Raw genomic sequence first — 20,562 nt, 5'->3', positions numbered from 1 at the left:
ACAATGTATAATAGATCACAAAATTAACAATTTCAGGCTAAAAATGACTTATTCTATGTATAGCGCTTGCAGGCCTGCATCGTTGGCTTTACCTAGCTGGCAAGCGGAGTACATCATATTTTCTCGAGAAGGGTCCGCCCAGGATGTTGGTTCCTAATATAATCTCTTCCCTTTTCTACCTTGTGATACAAACCTGTTTAATTTCATACGTTTTGACGTTACTGCTATATACAGCTTATTCGAGAAAGGTTGTCGGAAAACAGCACAAAAGTGCACGCAACAAGACCGAGAGGTAGTATGGGTAGAAGTAGAGAGCTACTGCACGCCCTGAATACTAATAAGATGGCGACATGAGAAACGCGAATTTTCAGGTTTTGTTTCTCTTCAGACATGTGGAAACAAGGTACTTTTAGCCACGCTGAATTTAAGAACAATTTTCAAAGCTCAGAGATATGCGACAGTAAAAGTAAAGCTACAGAAACAGGCCTCCTGAGAGGAAAAACAAAATCTTCACGTGCAAAAATTCAAACTTGTACATTTCCTCTAGGCCAATAAGCAAAATTCTAGTAAATATCCAGACCACCTTTCGGTCTTGTCGCGTGCACTTTTGTGCGTTTTTTCGACAACCTTTCTCGAATTAGCTGTATACAATGAAAAAATGTATTCCTGTGCTCGGACGGCAAGAGTAATCACATTGGCATTTTTTTCTCTTGTTGATTCGTGTTGGTAAACCTTAGTACCCACAACTTGTTAAGCTCATTCTATTGATATTAACCGCATATGATGAACGTCTTTGCTGATTGCCAAGTAGCTTAAATTCTTGGCTAGTTTTTGAATGCCTTCTCGTCCTAATTGGCATCTCTCTGCACTTTTGTAATCGATGCACCATCTCATATAACCAAAGGACAAATAAGCCGACCTTAACATTTTCCAAAGTAAAACGACAATTTCAGACGTGGTGAGCCTCAGCAAGGATAGGATACATCGCCTTTTAAAAGGCGTATGTTCGCAGCTAGTTTACAGACGTCGGCTTTTTTTGCTGCTTAAAAACCCACCTGGATATAAGCTCTTTCGGTAATAAGCTAACACAAAAATCTTTTACGAATTTGTATGAGTCCAGAGCTTAAACTCGTCAGTTACGTTTATGGTGTTGATTCGTCCCCAGTCGTCCCTTATGCGAAAATTGCAAGACGCGAAGTTTGATGGGAAGCAGGAAAGGCGAGACATCCTTCGCGTCTTGCAATTTTCGCATAAGGACGAATGGGGACGAGTCAGTCACTAGCATCAAGTGCGACTTCAATTATTTATAAACGTTTCATTGTACTTGTAAAACAAAGTCCTGGAACGAAATCGCCTCGATCAGTGCTTAACAAGTCTTTTGACTGATTTGCGAAATTTTTCACTCCGTACGCAGTAAATAAATGGATCTAACGCGGCATTTAAATAGTACACCGTTTTCATCCAGAAATGCATTCTGGGATATATCCAATCAGTTCTTTGAACCACTGAGTAAAACGCCACTGAGGGAACCCAACAAAGTGCGTACACTCCCAGCACAATGGCCATCGTCTTTGCAGACTTGCTCTCCCAGGGAAGTTGCGCGGTCCTTGAGTAATAATCGACCTGCATCGAAGCAATTTTTTTCTCGTGCTTAAAAGCGATGGAGAAAATGTAAATGTAAAGGAAAAACGTCACCAGTATCAAGAAAATGCAATAAATAATTTGAATATAGACGATGTTTAAACCGTTGAAAACACCAGTTATGATTGCTCCCAAGACCCAAGTTAGGACAGCGCATGCAATGGCGCGCCTTCTTGTGAACAGTGTCTTGTAACGAAATGGAAAAGCAATGGCGATAAAACGTTCTGCTGCAATAACGAATAAGCTGGTTGAGGCAGCGGTCACTACAAACTGAGCCAGTATTTTGACCATCAACACGACCGTTTTGTCCACATCACAATACCCCATTCGGTCACACACGTGCCGGTACATATCACCTGGTATCAGCACGCACGCAGTTAGTAAATCAACTGAAGCCAAGTTCGCGATTAAGATATTGGAGACGGTGGAGAAACGAATGTGGACGAAAATTACTGTTAATACAAGGAGATTTCCCAGCGTTCCTACGATTGCAATGAGTCCATCGGCCGTGATGACTGCTACACCGGTCAATAAACTTGGTATATAATGGCTGGCATTTGTTGAGGTGATATAAGTGTCGTTATCGTACATTATGCCGCTATGTTGCGAGGATGATGATCTGAAAACAGGAAAAAAATAAAGACTTAAAGATAGTAAATAATAAAGATGGGTAATGAAGATGAATTGATCAACAATGAAACAGCATGGGACAAAGAAAAAATCTGACTCCCCGACGGGAATCGAGCCCCTCCGATACCGGTGGGCGCTCTAACCAACTGAGCCACGGGAGACTCGAGGCGGTGATGTGAGCTATTTACTAGGTGTATATGTGACACGCGTCCTGCATACTGCTAGGATCAGCAATGTCGAAATTATCAAGTGTGTAACTAGTAAATAATATTGATTTTTTTGTTGTTATTGTTGAACAATTCATTTTCATTAAAGACTTTAAGTTAAACAATAAGTGAAATAAGCAATGCTAAGACCTTTCAGCAGAAAAGTACAAAACTCACATCTACTTTCCGTTCATGCATGCTAAATAAAATAAGTTTCAAGTTCAGTCATCTTTCAGAGCCCATCGATAAAGTTTCCACAACGCTTCCTTCACCGATTTACGTTCAGTTGTTATCTCAAGCTGGCTTTACAAGTCAGCATCATTCTTGATGAGTTCACATGTAATCATTTGATTGCTGTCCAGTTTACGAGTCATGCTATGAATACATCTCAGCGGAGCCTGTCCTTAGCTTAGATGGAAGGAGCTGGCAACCCCGCGGAAACGACCACGCAATATTTTGCTATACACGAAACTTACATAAATTGCTTTTCTTTGTGTAGGTTAGTCGGATAGTCAGAAGAGAAGTGTTGGCAGCGCCCCTGCTCATATGGAAGGAGCTAGTATACCCCTGCGAACATGACCACGCAAAATTTCAGTTTACGTGTATTTTACAAAAATAGTCTTTTTTACCTTCTACGTGCATTCTGACTGACTAACTGATACGGTTGACTGGCTAGAACGGTTGAATTGGAAAATACGCCTTTCCGTCAGACTGTTTAGAAATTAAGTTTTTCAACCTTTTCAGTTCAAAAATAGTAAAGTGTTCTATTGAAACCGGTTCAGGTTATTCGGATGAACGGAACAGAAAAGATTAGTGTAGAAAATGTTTACCTACATAAGATCATAACTTATTCTTTGTCTGAGTCATTAACTTTCTTGTCAATGCCGCACACGTACGCAAACGCAGCGAACAATTAAAATCACCCACCAGAAATATAACGGTCATGTACGGCAAACAGAATACTTTTTGAATAAAGAGTGTGTTCATTGTCTTGCAACGGGCTGAAAACGCCTTGCCTCGAAAACAAAAGTTGCTCGTATCATTTTTTAATATACAAGGCCGCTTTTATTCGATAATAAATCGATATTGATTTCTTTTGGTCGCCAACGCAGTTTAAAATTTTGTTCTCTCTCTCTTTAATTTTCTTTCTTTTTGCATTAAATAAAATAATCCAGCTCAGCCTGGCGGAGCATTCGATCATTACGGCGCACGTTACATCACGTAGATGAAGTTGCACGAAGTTTTGTGTTCACGCAATCTGCGGTATAATGCAAAACTCAGGCTCCTTTGTAAACAAATTGCAGGGTAGAAAAGAACGTTTATTGTAGCTATTGTTGACCGAACTACCTTGATATTGCCTAATTAATCATTAACTTTTGTTTTGTGTACTCCACCGTGAATCCTCAAGTAGCCACGCGTAGGCGAACCATATTTGGCTTGCTGAAGTGGGCCATTAAACACAACGCCATGACCAAAACTAATGCGTAATATCCCGTATTAACGTCGAAGTTGTTACGCAGAAAAATGCTTCGAATGAAAATATAAAGTACTGGGTAGTTTAATATATATACGTTTAAACAATTAGCTTTTAAAACAGATCACGATGTTTTTATCGTAGTACTAGTGTTACAATAACATTTATGTTCGTGAATAAACGAGTAAGTCCTTGTACTGAAAAACGAATTTAATTTAAATAGTTTCAAGTATTTATAAACAAAAGCAACTAAAAGCGTCAAATACGTTTCTATAAAAGGCAGCAAAAAAACGCGCGAAATTCGCTATTTCTTAGATTTGTAACATCGATTTGGCGAAGCTGTAACGCTTAAAACTGCTAATCAGTGCGCTTAACAGTGCTTTTTTCGTGAAATTTTGCAAACAAATTTCTGCCTTTATTTATACCTCACTTTGTTGTCAAGAAAATCTACCCTTTGGAAAAGGCTTGTCATTTTCACACTTTTCTTTTTTTTTCCCGGCCTTTTTACTTGATTTAAGCCGGGGTGAAAACCTGTGTTGCTGCACTCACGTACAAGTCCATTTCAAAAACCTATTCAAACGTAGTTTCAAGATATGAAAGCATAACAGTGGAGTTAATTAACAAGGAAAGAATTTAACTAAAAAACTAAAGTCGAAGATTACCTGCTCAAACTGCAAAAGAATTGAACCAAAAACTAAATTGCGTTTTGAAGTAGTAGTGTCCTCGCTCTGAATTAATCTCGACTCGTTCGCCAAAAGTTGTTCGTTGATTGAAATTGATGAAACTGAATGAAACGTCACACGTACTGCTCCAACGTGGGCAATATCGGTGCTCTATAATGCATGGTTCGGAAGGCTTTACCTATATTTTACTTAACCTTTTGGCTTTAATCACTTACAAAACATTTGACATGCATGTAAAATCTTTTACGTTCTTAATTCTCTGATTCACTAATTTAATATTCTACTTAATGATTAGTCTGGCTTTCGCTAGAATTTGGGATCGTAAAAAAAGAAAAAGAAGAAAGAAATTGCGGTTAAAAATAGCCCAGTAAATAGAGCTGGTTACATTTGGAATGAGCGATCAGTTGTAATTTCGGATAATCTCAGAAGTTCAGGGATCTCAATAAAGCTGTTAATTTTTTCCCAACAGGTAAATAGAAAAAACAATGTAAACATGCCGAATGCCACTGATTTTGTTATCAGAAGCTATATAAAGAAATATTTGAATTCAAGTGGCCTCAAGTAGTAATATCAGTTGTGCTTGTGGTCAAAACAAAGTTAATAGCCGAAAAATGGTTATTTGGTATATTTTTAATGTGACACTTATGTTGCGCTAACAAAAAATTAAACAACGACAAAAGAATTTACAAGTTGACGATGCAGTTGTTAAATAATTATCCATTTTATCAGGAATAATTATACTATATCAGTTTGTGTAGCCTTATTCAGTGGAAAAACAAATTGTTTCATGAATTAGCGCACCTTTCCGACGTGAAAATAGGATGCAGTAGGAATATTATACTATCTTCACTTTTAACCGCGAACATACATGCCGACAAACCACTACCGACACAGAATATTTCTAGATTCAATATATCTGGCTTTGCCTGTGACCTTCAAAAGTTTGAGATTCGATATATCGGTCGCTTTATTTTGGACGAGCTAAAATAAAAAAATAAAAAAAATGGAAATAAACTTTAGTAAGCATTTGAACTTTTCTGTCGTGATGGTTGTACATAATGTCCCTTAAGTTTGATCATTTTGATCGATAATTTTGTCACCGGAGATACTCCCAAGTAACCATGCACTGATATTTTACTCGTGGGATACCGGAGTTATTTCATCAGGATGGATTAGTTAACAAAATTCCGTGGAATAAAGGTTTTTGATACAAGAACATGACGAAAACATATATTTCTTAGGTACTTAAAAAAATACCGTAACTTATCCTACATCAAGTTTTTCCTATATAAAGATTTTTATTTAAACATTACCGATATAACGCACAGTCTGAGTGGTTAACCAGTAATGTGCCTGGTGGTAAACCGCGATAATATAAAACACCGCTAACTTCTTTTATGTTAGAGGGGCTATGTCACGATAAATGTATGTCATCGAAATAAACCTAGAAATATATTAGGTAGGAAATCTCTAGCTAAAGAAGTTCTAACATACCAAAAGAACTGGAATGACTAAAAATGTTGAAAATTGCGATAAATCCACATATTTAGGATACGAGGAACAAATGTAGACTTCTCTTGTGAAGACATTTCTATATAAAGCAACAGCATTGCCGAAAGTTATAATTTCCTCTCTGATTAAAAATTCTTGCCATTTTTGACAGCTTTGCTGGAAGTCTGTTAAAATACAAGGAGATTTGCCAGCGTTCCTACGATCGCAATGTGTGCATCGCGGGCCGTGATGCCACACCAGTCAATAAACTTGGTATCATGAATGGCTCGTGTTTGTCGAGGCAATATCAGTGGCGTTAGGGTACATTGTGCATGCCGGCGTGTTTCGTGGCTTTAAGTCTGAAAACAGGAAGATGGAAAATATTTTATAGATGATAGCTAAAAGAACAAGCTTAAAAATGGACACTGCCTCATCTGTGCGCCCCTATACGTAGCTTACTAGACAATAACAACTTTATTTGTACTTTTTCTTGCCTTTAAAAAGATTATTACCCAAAAAATATTTGAAATAAGATTAGAGTGGTGGCTGCCTGAAATAACCACAGGGCTAGTTGAGCCAGGCAGCCAATTGACATTAGCATTTTAATGCTAATGTTAACTGGCTGCTTTGGTCAACTAAAAATGAAAATAAATTACAGGCCGGCAAGATAGCACAAAATTCAAGCATAAAAAGAAAGAGAGAGAAAGAGAGAAAAATCGGATAAAGACACACTATTACTAGGCTCGATTTTTGCCGGATGATGACAACCGGACTCTTAAAATAGCTGCAAATTGAGCCTAGTAGTTTACAAAACAAGTAATTTTATTTTTGGTCTTTTATATGGTGACTGATTAATGGATTTGGTAGCCTGCGAGCAGGCTCACCTTGGGGCACGCGCGAGAGCGACACGGAAGCGGTGAAGCCGCGACATATAACGTTGTTTAGTTGTCATCAGCCTTTTCAATCCTAAATTGTTGGAAAAGTGTTTTATTGAGACCCATAAGTTAAGGTTTTAGTTGAATATTCACAGCAGAACAAGTGAAAATATTCACCATTAGGATCGTACTTCTTTCTGAGTCGTCAACATTTTTGACAATGCCACACGCGTACACGCAAACGAAGTGTGTAATTAACACAATCCACCAGTTGGTTGACTATAGCCATTAACAGAAGACTTTTTGGTTAACTAACGGTTTGTCTCAGAACTGAGTCACTGAAAACGCTTTGGTTGGAAAACCAAATTGGCGTGTGTTAGATTTTCATATAAACTTTTTTTGATAATTAATATTAAGGCGATATATTGCTTCCTTTTGGCCGCCAACGCAGTACACTGCACAGTTCGTTTTTTTTTTTTAATTTTCTGTTTTATTTGAGCATTTAATAATCAGAATAATAACCAATATAATAATCCACAATAATCCAGCTCAGCCTTGTGCAACACTCGATCATTACGGAGTTACATCACGTAGGTGAAGTTGCACGGCGTGTTGCCGTGTTATGTTTACCACATCTACGGTATAATACCAAACTATCCCTGGCTCCATTGAAAACAAATCGCAGGGTAATAAAAACTTTCTCAGTTGTTCCTTTTGTCGATCGCATGACTTGATATTGTCTAATATAATTATAGGTCCTTCTATTAAAGAGTCATTATTCACCTGTGCTTTGTGGAGTCCATTTTATACGCCAACGCCATGACCAACATTGATGCGTAATATCCGATTTTATCGTCGAGGTCGTTAAAGGAAAAATATGTTTGGCTTTGAAATTCGAAAGGAAATATAGTTCAGTAGGTAGCCTTACATGTTTGAGTATTAAAGTAGCTTTTGAAGCAGAACATGATGTTTTTATCATAGTGTTACAGTAATATTGTCGTTTGTGAATGTTCTCTAGCGAGTCGCCTAATACTAAAAAATATGCAGTATCAAGTATTTATAAACAAAAGCAACTAAAAGCGTCACATAGGTTGCTATAAAAGGTAGCAAAGAAAAACACGTCAAATTCATTGTTTGTGAGATCAGTATACAACAGTTATCATTGTCGAATTGGCCAAGCACTGTCCAAGCTGCGATTCAACTCATTTGCTTTTTCCAAGAAATAAAGTAAACAGCTACATCTTCCGTCCATACACCTTTCATCGCTGCCGAGAAAATCTACATTTTATAATCCGTAATGTTTTGTGGCAATGACCACAGCTTTCGTCCTGTTTTATTCTGATGGGTGTAAACTCGTGTTAAACTAATTAGTTTCAAGATGGTGCGTCACAAAAGAGATAGCAAAAAAAGAATTTAACTGTTGCTATACGCGCTTTTTGACCAATGTTTCTCATCTACACCGCCTACACGAGCAAATAAAAGTTGTCACTTAAAAATTACCACATAAAAATTGCTCGTGTAAACTCGGCTTTACACTTGCTAATACCTTCTCGTATATCGAGTTTCGATTCTCTCTCGGGTTTCTCTTTGCATAATATTACAATCGAAGCGCGAGGGCCGTGCAGAGAGAACGGCATTCGAGGTCTTTCTGGAAAGGACCAAGGGATGCGAAGTCCATACAAGAAAGACTGAAAAGTTCAATTCCGGGCTAGCTAGTGTTTCGCCTCCAGCTAGCTAGCTGGAGGCGAAACACTATTTTGGCATATCACGTGGATCCTTCCATTAGGCTTTATTAATTTTGCACTAAGCTGGTTGATTTCAGACGTCAAAGAAAATTACCAAATTAAAATTGACAGATCCGACATTGTAATAGCAAATGGATATTCCTCTGCTTTGCAATTAAGCAAAAACCGCCCTGTTGTCATGAATGTCCTAAAAAGCACGAAAAACCCTGTTCTGCATAGAGTCAAATTGCTAGTATTCTTCATAATGTATCAGCAATTTTGCACAGTAATTCAAAACAAGCAGGATTGAAAATTATGCGAGGAGCGTCAAAGTATCGACGAGTGTAATTTGCGTCAATCATAACTATATCAGTCGATCGATTGAAAGATGATTGGATAAGTGATACACACGCGTGTGACGAGCGCAACTGATGACGTCATGACGCAACAGTAAAGTTAGTTGCAGTTTCAAGTCACAATTTTCTTGTGCTTTTTTTTGAGACTGGGTGAGAATTTATCAAGGAAGCATCTTTAACATATAATCCTTAATAATTTTTTTCTTTCATCAACTATCTTTGCTTAATTGCTGGAACCTGAAATGTAACATTTGTTTTATGTAACGATCATTTTCTTATATTTTCCTCTCTCCGCAATATTGTACACTTAACATTCGATCCAGTTATAAATTAAACCGAATCATAGAAGACTTCACCAGCAGTTTTATCCTTTTGCGAAAGTTCACACTCCGTACGCAATAAATAAATGGATTTAGAGTGGCATTCAGGAAGTAGAACGTATTTATCCAGCCTTGAATGTCGAGATACCTTGGATCTGCAGGTGTAACAACTATGTAAAATACCACTGCTGGAATCCAAGCAGCGGCGAAGATGCCCAATATAATTGCCATTGTCTTCGTCGACTTTCGTTCGTGTAGGAAATTTGTGGTTCTTTTTACATTTGTGATCTGCAAAGCAGCAATCTGTCTTTCCTTCTTCAACGCAAATAAGAAGATATGAATGTACAGAGAGATAGTCACCAAGATCAACAGGGTGCAATAAGCAGATTGAAAATACACGAAGTTTAAGCCCATGAAAATTGAAGATACCAACGCCCCAGCTATCCACGTAAGGCAAATGCAATAGGCGGTTCTTCGTTTTGTCATAAGAGAAGTATACTTGAAAGGACAGGAAATGGCCAAAAAACGGTCCACAGCAATCGAAAATAAGCTTGAGACCGCGGCAGTAACGACGAACTGTACAAGCCCACGATGAATCAATACAAATGCCTCGGGCGCTTGACAAAAACCAAATCTGTTGCACAAGTTTTTGTAAATTCCACCAGGCGCGACGAAAGCCATGCATATAAAATCTATAAAGGCCAAGTTTGCAAGAAGCAGATTCGATGCCGTAGCGAGACGAATGTTCGATAAAATGACCATTAGAACGAGAAGATTTCCAAGTGATCCGAGGATACTTAGAAGTACGTCTACTGTTATGACTGAAATGCTGGAGGCAAAATTATGCCGACATGACAGCATAGGGTGAAGCGTTGTGTTTCCAGGTTCCGAACCGTTTGGTAACATCGTGTAGACTTGTTGGCAGCAGACCTGAAAGTATTAAAACAAAGAATGTAGAAAGCTGCAAATACATTGAAACTAAATATAGGACGGTAATTTCATGCAAAGGGCCATCTTAAGGACAATCTTGTTCTTATATAATGTGTTAATAATGTCTTATATAATCGTGCACGTGTTCTTATGTAATGACAGTGTGACAAGGTTTTCACTAAGAAAAGCATTACGTTGATATTGAAGTATGCGGAATGTCTCCTTTGACAAAACTGAGCACCCCAGCCGGATTTCCTACAAAGAGCATTTAAATATCTTCCTTTTCAGTTCAAGAGCACTAAAAATAGCTTCGCTTTCTTTTTCCCTTGCTTACTGCTGCAAAAGAAGATAAAAAAAGCGATTATAATGTACAGGGATTTTTGTATACGATTGACCTCACAACAGTGGTTCATGAGTCACTGAATGCCTAAAGGTCGAAACATTGATTGGGATAGGTTTCTTTTATGTCATTTGTAATATTTTTGTGGTAAATCAAGAGACTTTGCTTTAGATAGCTGATGACTCATTCTCTCTATTCTCGACAGCTATCTGCTGAGGTGACAATGCGTTCAGTTGGTAAAAGAAATTCCTTTTTGATTAAATTTGGGAATTAAAGCGATAAGTTGATAAAAAAAGAAGTGTTTTTTCCTGATTGTAGTACAGAAAAACGTACTTTTCAATTAAACTTAAGACAATATTTTAAACTGTGATTTAAATTACGTGCATGTCGCCATACAGAATTAAAGGATGGTAATATAACCAATCTTATTCAAATATTCAAATACTGATTTCAGTTTCCTTTTGTTGTTCTTCAACCAATAGGTTTTTAATCTCTAAGTTTTCCTAAGTTGTTATAATACTTGTACTTGCAAAGTCACTCATCCATATATTGGTTCAACAACTTACAAAGAAAGAACAGGAATATTTTTAAACGGTTACTAATTACTGAAAACATGCCTTTGTGTCTAGGAACTATTGTTCTTCTGCTTTACTTTTATGATACAATAATCTGGTTGTTTGGCGATTCTACAGTTGAAAACGTTTTAACAATTCAAACGTCTACACAATTAAATGAAAAACGCCAACGATATACACAATACGTATAGAGATGCCTTGATGCTAAATTTTTGCGAATGATTGATTCTAGTGCATTTCCCGTCATATGGTTTCGAAAATTGCTTACTCGCACAAATTAATTATGTTCTAAAAGAATCATAAGCAGTTTTTCATAGAAAAAATAGAAGTTTCGGGATCATAGACTAAGGAAAACATTCATGAAAGATTTACACCCACATTTTTACCTCTACACCCACACTTTAACCTCCAGGTGACGTTATCGGAGTGAAAAAAAATCTTTGCTTATATATTTTCAAAGCGCCATTGCATTTTATTGGTTGCTAAACCTGCGGGTTTTGTATCGCGAATGTTTTTCCCCTCGAACTGTTTGAACCGCTTATTGTTTGTGAATCCTGGTTAAATAAATTCAATCTATTAAGCCCGGCACAAAAAACAAGGCTCAAGAACTTACCGTATAATGTACATTAACCTCTCAGCTTTTCTTTTTCTTCTGAAGGAAAAGATGTCCAGTTTTAACTCAGTCGGTAAAACGCAATCCAGTTTAGACTAGAATCATTCAGTGAACAAACGCAGAAGTTGACTTGTGGACTATGACTTTGCCTTACTGCTGAGCAAACGCGAAATCTTTTATCTACAGAGAGAGGTTCAGCGATGCCTCAGTGATTTTCTCCGTAATGTCCAAGTGACTGTTCAGTCTTTCGGAACGAAGTTCTAGGCGTAATGGAATCTGTTCACGGCGGACAAAACAACTGAAGTCCCAACAAGAAGAAAAAACGCGTTTGACGCATATCTCAATCTGTTGTTTCAAAATCGAACTACACTCTACTGTTGAAATATCGCAAGTGAAATCAGTTTTATCTGATAAGCGAAGTTTGGTCCTTGACACTAATATATATCAACCTTGGCTTATTAAAAGATTGCCCTCGCAGAAGAACTCATGAATACATTAGAGTGCTTTTAATAGGTACTGAAGCTCAGAAACGTACGTGCAAAGGAAATACGTGTTATATCGGACCCCCTGGCAAAGGCCTTGTTGGAAGTGGTTGACTATTGGCCTTTTACTTGCGGTTCGTTCGTGAGTTCTAGAAGGCTAAAGGAAGTAAAAAAAAAAAAACAACAGAAGTTGTTTGAAGTTGTTATTGAAATCAACTTCCTGTTAGCTAACAGTGGTACACCAAAATGACAGTCTATTAAAATATTTGAGCAGTGATGGATGATTTTGGACTATTTTAGTACACTGTAACCTGTAGAATAGATCCGCTCATGTTTGAATGTTTTGCGGCTATTGCTATTAATATTGTGATATTATCAAATAGCGACGTTAGCAAAAAATTCATTTGCATTAAATAGGACGCTCGACTACTTTCCGAACAATTTTCCGAAACATACTAACATTGCTTAAAAAATTGTAACAGCATTTGTCGCGCTATTAAGGTCGCGCAGGACCCTTGCTCATTAATAAATTCATAAGCCAAATTTCTTGATGGGGTGCTTTCTTGTAAAGCTTTAATTCGCTACATTTTGAACATCGATTCCTCAAAAATTTATTAAGGATATTAGGGGATGATGAAATTACATCATGATTGTCCTTTTACTGAGAGATGACCATTTACTGTGATGCTACAAGCTCTTAAAAGTTTAACTGCAGATAATGCGATTTTGTGTCCAAGTTTTCAGCTAGAACAGCGCACCGAATTAAATGATTATAGAATCAACTGATAAATCATAACCTCTTTTGTGTTCTGACAAGAACGAAATTTTCGATTTCAAACGCTGCTTGAAGTTAATGGCTTATAGGAGAGTAAAAATGTGAAATCTAAACTTTGAAACGTGCTATCTTCATTTTGAGAAGGACGTTTCAAAATCAGTCGCTCTTGTCAGAACACAATAGGGTACACCAGGTTTTTGTTACTAGCGAATCAACTTCTGAAATTCTATATCGGCGGAGAAAACTTGGACACAAAATTGTAGGTTTTGAGGCTTCCGAAGTTCTTCCGAGTCGATGTTTACAACAACGCTTGCTTTATTCAAAGCTGTGAATCTAATTATGATAATTCCCTTTGTTCCAGCGCACGGGACTTAAAGCTGAGAACAATAACGTGTAATTACTTGCACAAAGAGCTTCAAGAAAATAAAGTCTCATGAATATTTCGTTTGTTGTCGGCTTCAGTCGTTGCAGTTCGTGCATACACTTTAAATAAATACATTCATAATGATTGCAAGGGTCCTGCGCGACCTTAAGCTGTAATACGGTAATGTCAAGGGCCTCTTTGTCCAGAAAACAAAAGCTATTATTCTGCAGATGTTGTCATTGCTATTCTCATCTCAAGGCAGATTAGCATGCTTCGGAAAAATTTTCGGAAAGCAATCGAGCGTTCTGTTTAATGCAAATGAATTTTTTGCTGGAGTCGTGCACGTGGATATGACACTTGAAAACAATACCCGTCAATAATGAGGACACTCGCTTGTAAACACGAAATCTGCGAGAAAAAATCAGTACACTGGAGGCCCAATTTTATTGCCTTAAATGTTTTCAATGAGCTTGAAACTTGCAAGCTATATCAATTGATGACAAACCTAGAGATTGTCGAATTTAAAAAAAATTCATCAAGCGGTTTTCAATTTATTCTCACTTTTGTAGGCATAGGCCAAATTATATACAAAAATGGCAACAAGAGCACCGAAACTGCAATCCAAAGGCGCGTCGTTTTCTTTAGATATTACCACATTTTCTCGTTAGTATGTTTTTGACTGTATTTATAGCCCCCAAAACTTCATCCCCAAATATTTCAAAAACGCTCTCATAGAATTTGTTCAAACTTTGCCAACATTTAGGCGGCTATGCGTGGTACAAGCTTCTTTGAGCGATTTCTGAAAAAAAAAAATCATTTTGTACCGAGGAATACGAGCGAAAGTAAAGTGCGTCATTTCGTCGCTATGGCAACTCCGATGTCAGTGTAACACCGTATACTGTATCTAATACAGCTGTGGTGATCGTTTTTTGATAGCATTGTTAATGGCGACGTAGTTAATTCTCAAACTTGAGCGGTGTTACCCCAAAAAAACCAGTTGAGCCACCTGAAGTAGCTTTTGGAGCCGAACACGATGTTTTAATGATAGCGTAACAGTAATCTTAATTTGTTTCCCGAGAATCTCCATGTTCAGAGACATTTGGCGGGAAACAGTTCTTTTGTTGTATGTCATGTGACCTCAAAGTAGCCAATAGGAACACACGCGCGCTGTTGGGGAGAACTTTCAGTTATATAACAAATACAACTTATTAACCAAGCACGAGGACTTTTCCTGGAAAATACCGGCTCGAGGTCTTGACAATGCAAAAAACATCGAGAGCCGATATTTTCCCATAACGGTTCAGAACAAGTTTAGTTAATAAGAAGTATACTGTATGGCATTTTTTCCGCGCTATTGCACGCGTTGTGCCAGTGAGCCGGGCAATACAGTAAAATCCTTCCTCGACTGGCGCATTTTGAGTAGTTAGCCAATAAGTACCTGGTGTTTGAATGCGATAATGTTACACACTGCTGACTTCTTTTCGTTTAAAAGAGCTATGTAACGAGCTATATATGTCATCGCAATGAGCCTGAAATTGATCTGGAAAACCCGGAAGTTTTGAAGGAATTTTTGCTTGCTCACGCAGTTTGATGTTTCCATGAAGAGTGATTGGACAGGCGTGCTTGCGGATTTTTTCTTATCTGGTCCTTGCTAATTTAGACAGTTTTGCAGAAGGTCGAGTCCATTTTTGGTATATCACATGGATCCTCAGATTTATTAAAAAAACTAGCAATGGTATATTGCAATTTCTGAGTTTTGATTGGTTAACAGGCAATGGTATATGAGCTCATATACCATTGAGCACAAATATGGTAGCCGATACGCGTCAACGAAAACAGCTGGGGACCTCAAATATTGCAATTCTTTGGGCGTTTTTAATAAAACAATTATTCCACTCGCGCTTGCTGGATATGAGATCGTTATAGCCAACGAGGCGCGTAGCGCCGAGTTGGCTATCTACCATCTCATATCCAACGCGCGCTCGTGGAATAATTGTTAAATATACGTTTTATTAATTTTTCTCTTATTTAGAAGATTTACTGACATTAGAGAAAAATCACGAAAATCAAAATGACGCATCTGAGATGTAAATCGTTTTTTTATTGCGATGCATTTATTTGGAGGTTACGAAATCGAGAGCTCTGCATGGGTCGCACTCATTACGATTTTATTTCTTCATCTTAATGTTTGTTTTGTTGTAACAGCAACAAGATATTGTTTTCCGTCGCAATTAAACATAAATCGCCCTATCCCCGTGACAGTCCTGTAAAGGCCAAAAATCCCTTGTCCAAATAGGGTTCAAATGCTCTGATATTATCCCTAATGTGTCGTCAATTTTTCACAAAAATTTAAAACAAACAGGTTTGAAAATTACGCGAGTAGCGTCAGAGAATCAAAGAGTGGTTGATTTCAATTATATAAACTAAATCAGTCGACTAAAAACTGATTGGATAAGTGATTTACACGGATGCGTCGGCGCAACTGCTGACGTCACGACGAAATATTTAGTTGATAATTTGCTTGCAAACCAACTCACTGACCCTTTTAATAATATGCGAACTTTGCTCAAGTAAACGGTTACGTTTTCACTGCTGTTCCTGTCATCTAATCCGATCTCTCAGGAAACAAACGTTTACTTCGACCGTCTTAATTATGTTTCACAGTAGCGAAAAGCGCAATCGTTAACTTGGTTTTGAACTTCAGAGAAAGGCGCTAAACTTGCGTTTATATTAACCTTTAATCAATTTTTTTCCAATCAATTATTTTTGCTCTATTGCTAGAACCTGAAATAAAACGTTTTTGTCAAATGCACCCTTATTTTCTTTTTTTTTCTTTTTTTTTATCTCCATAATACTGTACATTTGATCCAGTTATAAATTAAATCGAATCATAGAAGTTTTCACCAGCAGTTTGATCCTTTTACGAAAGTTGACACTCCGTACACAATAAATAAATGGATTTAAAGAGGCATTCAGGTAGTAAAATGTACTGACCCAGCCTTGAATGTCGAGATACTTTGGATCTGTTGGTTTAACAACTATGTAAAACACTACCGCCGGGATCCAAGCAGCGGCAAATACGCTCAAAATTATTGCCATTGTCTTCGTCGACTTTCGTTCGTGTAAGAAATTTGTGCTTCCTTTTACATTTGAAACCTGCAAAGCGGCAATCTGTCTTTCCTTCTTTAACGCAAACAAGAAGATATGAATGTACATAGAGATCGTCACCAAGATCAAGAGAGTGCAATAGGCAGATTGAAGATAAACGAAGTTTAAGCCCATGAAAATTGCGGATATCAGCACTCCAGCTAGCCACGTAAGGCAGATACAGTAGACGGTTCGACGTTTTGTCATTAAAGAAGAATACTTGAATGGAAATGAGATGGCTAAAAAACGGTCCACAGCGATCGCAAATAAACTTGAGACAGCGGCAGAAACCACGAACTGTACAAGTGCACGATGAACCAATACAAACGTCTCATTCGCGTGACAAAAACCAAATTTATTGCACAAGTCTTTGTAAATTCCACCGGGCGCGACAAAAACCATGCATATAAAATCTATACCGGCCAAGTTTGCGAGAAGTAGGTTCGAAGCCGTAGCGAGGCGAATGTTCAGTAAAATGACCATTAGAACAAGAAGATTTCCAAGCGTTCCGAGGATGCTTAGAAGAACGTCTATTGTTATAGTTGATATGCTGGAAGCAACATTATGTTCGCAGTTATTTGACAGCATATGATGTAGCGTTGTGTTTCCAGGCTCCGAGCCGTTTGTTAACATTGTGTAAACTTGCTGGCAGCAGTCCTGAAAAGGTAAAAACAAAGAATGTAGAAAATTTACAAATATATAGAAACTATATAAATATTAGCCTGCGTTGCCACACCCGTTAGTGCGTCTGCCCACACTTGTTCCGGCCCCCCGCGTGTTCCATTTTCCTCTGCTTCCCTTTCTTCGTTGTCGGTGCATCTGGCATCGCTCGCAGGTCACAACTTGGCGGCGATCACGGCAGATCACAGATCGGTGATGCGTTGGCGGTGCGCGGTTCGAACTTCGAGCGCGCCAACTCGGTCATGGTGTGTCTTTGTCTTGGGTGGTGTCACACAGCTGTCTCCGGGGGCCCTCGCGGACCCGGCAGCGGTCTGGGGGATCCTCATCCGTCGGGGGGTCGGCCGGGCGGCGCGTGCTCCGCCTCAACTGCCCCTTTCTCAAGTGAGCGAGAGGATGACAATTCCATAGACGGCATACAGAGACGTTTCAGTTCTGGTTCTGGTTTGGCGCTTGGTTCGCACTCGACACGGGGCGGCCCTATTCACAATCAGGGTATTGTCCCTGGTCGGGGGGCGGAACAGCTTTGTGCAGTTTCGCGCGCACTTCCGGGGGCTCCGCAGGCTATAAAATATGTGACTGTAGTTTCATGCAAAGGACCATCTTAAGGTCAATCTTGTTGTTATACTAGTTCTTATATAATGTGTTAATAATGTCTTATATAATCGTGCACGTGTTCTTATATCATGTCAGTATGACAAAGTTTTCACCACGAAAAGCCAGGATTACGTTGATATTGAAGTATGCGGAATGTCTCCTTTGACAAGACTGAGCACCGCTGCCGGATTTCCTGCATAGAACATTTAAATATTTTCCTTTTTCGTTCAAGGGCACTAAAATTAGCTTCGCCTTCTTTTTTCCTCGCTAACTGCTACAAAGGAAGATAAAAACGAGTATAATATACAGAGTTTTTTGTATACGGTTGGCCTCACAACAGTGCATGGTTCATGACTCACTGAATGCCTAAGGGGTCGAAACATTACCTTATTACATGAAATTTTCGCGACACGTTAATTTCGCGAATTTCGCGATTCCAAAAAAATCGCGAAATTAAAGTGACGCGAACAATAAGTGTCGCGAACATAACATGACGCGAAAATTAAGTGACTCACTTTATGTCAATAATTAAGAAAGAATACGTTTAGTACCACTAAAATCAATGTGAATGAATGTTGTCGTCCGAATTGACCCAAGAACAATTATTCATGTATGTACAAGCATAACCTACTTGTAGACAGGGTGAGAACTGCTCTGTTGTTGCTTTTGCCGAGATTTAGTCCCTCCCTTGCGTTTTTGTTTATTTTGAAGTTATTGTTCCTTTGATGAAGTCGTTTTATGAAATTCAAGGGCATGTTGAATAATATTACCAAGGAAATGTAAATTCTGTCTTACTCAAAAACGCGAAATTAGAGTGATTCAAAATACAAAATTTTCGCAAAATCGCGAAATTTAAGTGTCGCGAAATATACGCATCTCAAAATCGCGAAATTAACGTGTCGCGAAAATTTCATGTAATAAGGTACTTATTTCAATGTTATTTATAATATTTTAGTGGTAAATCAAGATACTTTGCTTTAGAAAGCTGATGACTCATCAGGTCTATTCTCGTCAGCTATCTGCTGAGTTGACAATGCGTTCAGTTGGTAAAAGAAATTACATTTTGATCACCTTTAGGAATTAAAGCGATAAGTTGACAACAAAAGAAGCTTTTTTCCTAATTGAAGTAACAGAAGAAACGTACTGTCCAATTAGAACTTAAGACAATATTTTAAACTGTGATTTAATGTACGTGCATGTCGCCTAAAAGAATTGAAGGATAGTAATATAACCAATCTTATTCAAATATTCAAATACTGATTTCAGTTTCCTTTTGTTCTTCTTCAACCAATAGCGTTTTAATCTCTAAGTTTTCCTAAATTGTTATAAAACTGGTCACCCATATATTGGTTCAAAAACTTACAAAGGAAGAACAGGAATATTTTTAAACGGTTACTAATAACTAAAAACATGCCTTTTTGTCTAAGAATTACTGTTCTGCTTTACTTTTATGATACAATAATCTAGTTGTTTGGTGATTCTACAATTGAAAAGGTTTTAACAATTCAAACGTCTATAACTAAATGAAAAACGTCAACAATATACACAATACGTATAGAGATGCCTTAATATTATATTTTCGCGAATGATTAATTCTAGTGCGTTTCCCATCATATGATTTCGAAAATTGCTTACTCGCACAAATTAATTATGTTCTAAAAGAAACATAAACAGTTTGTCATAGCAAAAATGGAAGTTTCGGGATAATAGACTAAGGGAAACATTCATGAAAGGTTTACACCCACATTTTACCTCTATACACCCACACTTTAACCTCCAGCCAGGTGACGATTTTGAGTGGAAAAAAAAATCTTTGCTTGTGTATTTCAAAAGCGCCCGTTGCATTTTCTCGGTTGTTAAAGCTTGTAGGCTTTGTATCGCGAATGTTTTTCTCCTCCAGCTGTTTTAACCGCTCATTGTTTACTATTGTGCTTTGCATGAAATCAATCCTGGTTAAATAAATTCAATCTATCAAGCCTGGCAGATCACAAAAGAAAAACAAGGCTAAAGAACTTACCGTATAATGAACATTAACCTCTCAGCTTGTCTTTTTCTTCTAAGAAAAGATGTTCAGTTATAACTCAAGTCGGTAAAACGCAATCCAGTTTAGAGAAGAATCATTCAGTGAACAAACGCAGAAGTTGACTTGTGAACTACGACTTTGCCTCAAGTTACTGCTGAGCAAACTGAACTGAAATCCTTTATCTACAGAAAGAGGTTGAGCGATGCCTCAGTGATTTTCTCCGTAATGTCCAAGTGGCTGTTCAGTCTTTCGGAACGAAGTTCTAGGCCTAATGGAATCTGTTCACGGCAGACAAAACAACTGAAGTCTCAACAAGAAGAAAGAACGCGTTTGACGCATATCTCAATCTGTTGTTTCAAAATCGAACTACACTCTACTGTTTAAATATCGTATGTGAAACTAGTTTTATCTGATAAGCGAAGTTTGGTCCTCGACACTAATATATATCAACCTTGGCTTATTAAAAGATTGCCCTCGCAGAAGAAAGCATGAATACATTAGATTGCTTTTAATAGGTACTGAAGCTCAGAAACGTACGTGCAAAGGAAATACGTGTTATATCGGACCTCCTGGTAAAAGCCTTGTTGGAAGTGGTTGACTATTGGCCTTTTACTTGTGGTTCGCTCGTGAGTTCTAGA

At 37.9% G+C, this 20,562-nt stretch overlaps 3 protein-coding genes across 5 annotated transcripts; all 3 read right to left on the bottom strand.

Annotated features, from left to right (window-relative positions):
- Positions 1 to 39: 39 nt before the first annotated feature.
- Positions 40 to 4,709, bottom strand: LOC144647998 (alpha-1A adrenergic receptor-like). 2 transcript variants are annotated; one of them, XM_078507664.1, is made up of 2 exons: positions 4,614 to 4,709; positions 40 to 2,260 (listed from the first exon to the last, which is right to left on the bottom strand). In XM_078507664.1, the coding sequence occupies exon 2, from the start codon at positions 2,230 to 2,232 to the stop codon at positions 1,360 to 1,362; it is 873 nt and encodes a 290-aa protein (XP_078363790.1). In that variant the 5' UTR covers positions 2,233 to 2,260; positions 4,614 to 4,709; the 3' UTR covers positions 40 to 1,359. The 2 variants fall into 2 exon arrangements, with proteins under 2 accessions (XP_078363790.1, XP_078363784.1); XM_078507658.1 differs by lacking the exon at positions 4,614 to 4,709 and adding an exon at positions 2,655 to 2,836.
- Positions 4,710 to 7,488: 2,779 nt separating this feature from the next.
- On the bottom strand, positions 7,489 to 19,948 carry LOC144665590 (beta-1 adrenergic receptor-like). Of its 2 annotated transcripts, none has more exons than XM_078526958.1 (2): positions 19,919 to 19,948; positions 7,489 to 10,330 (listed from the first exon to the last, which is right to left on the bottom strand). In XM_078526958.1, exon 2 carries the CDS (start codon positions 10,304 to 10,306, stop codon positions 9,404 to 9,406), a length of 903 nt encoding a protein of 300 aa, XP_078383084.1. In that variant the 5' UTR covers positions 10,307 to 10,330; positions 19,919 to 19,948; the 3' UTR covers positions 7,489 to 9,403. The 2 variants fall into 2 exon arrangements, with proteins under 2 accessions (XP_078383084.1, XP_078383009.1); XM_078526883.1 differs by lacking the exon at positions 19,919 to 19,948 and adding an exon at positions 11,859 to 12,260.
- Positions 15,564 to 17,345, bottom strand: LOC144665402 (alpha-1A adrenergic receptor-like). Its single transcript, XM_078526688.1, has one exon. It carries the CDS (start codon positions 17,257 to 17,259, stop codon positions 16,351 to 16,353), a length of 909 nt encoding a protein of 302 aa, XP_078382814.1. The 5' UTR covers positions 17,260 to 17,345; the 3' UTR covers positions 15,564 to 16,350.
- Positions 19,949 to 20,562: the final 614 nt, after the last annotated feature.

This window comes from Oculina patagonica, chromosome 1, assembly GCF_052425735.1.
Source record: "Oculina patagonica isolate OP01 chromosome 1, crgOcupat, whole genome shotgun sequence".
NCBI lineage: Eukaryota > Metazoa > Cnidaria > Anthozoa > Scleractinia > Oculinidae > Oculina > Oculina patagonica.
Note: the sequence above shows the minus strand (reverse complement) of the source record. Positions and strands in the feature narration are given on the sequence as shown.

Excerpts from the sequence above, each read along its gene's own strand:
- LOC144665402 (XM_078526688.1), bottom strand. The coding sequence starts at position 17,259 with ATGTTAACAAACGGCTCGGAGCCTGGAAACACAACGCTACATCATATG.
- LOC144647998 (XM_078507664.1), bottom strand. The coding sequence starts at position 2,232 with ATGTACGATAACGACACTTATATCACCTCAACAAATGCCAGCCATTAT.
- LOC144665590 (XM_078526958.1), bottom strand. The coding sequence starts at position 10,306 with ATGTTACCAAACGGTTCGGAACCTGGAAACACAACGCTTCACCCTATG.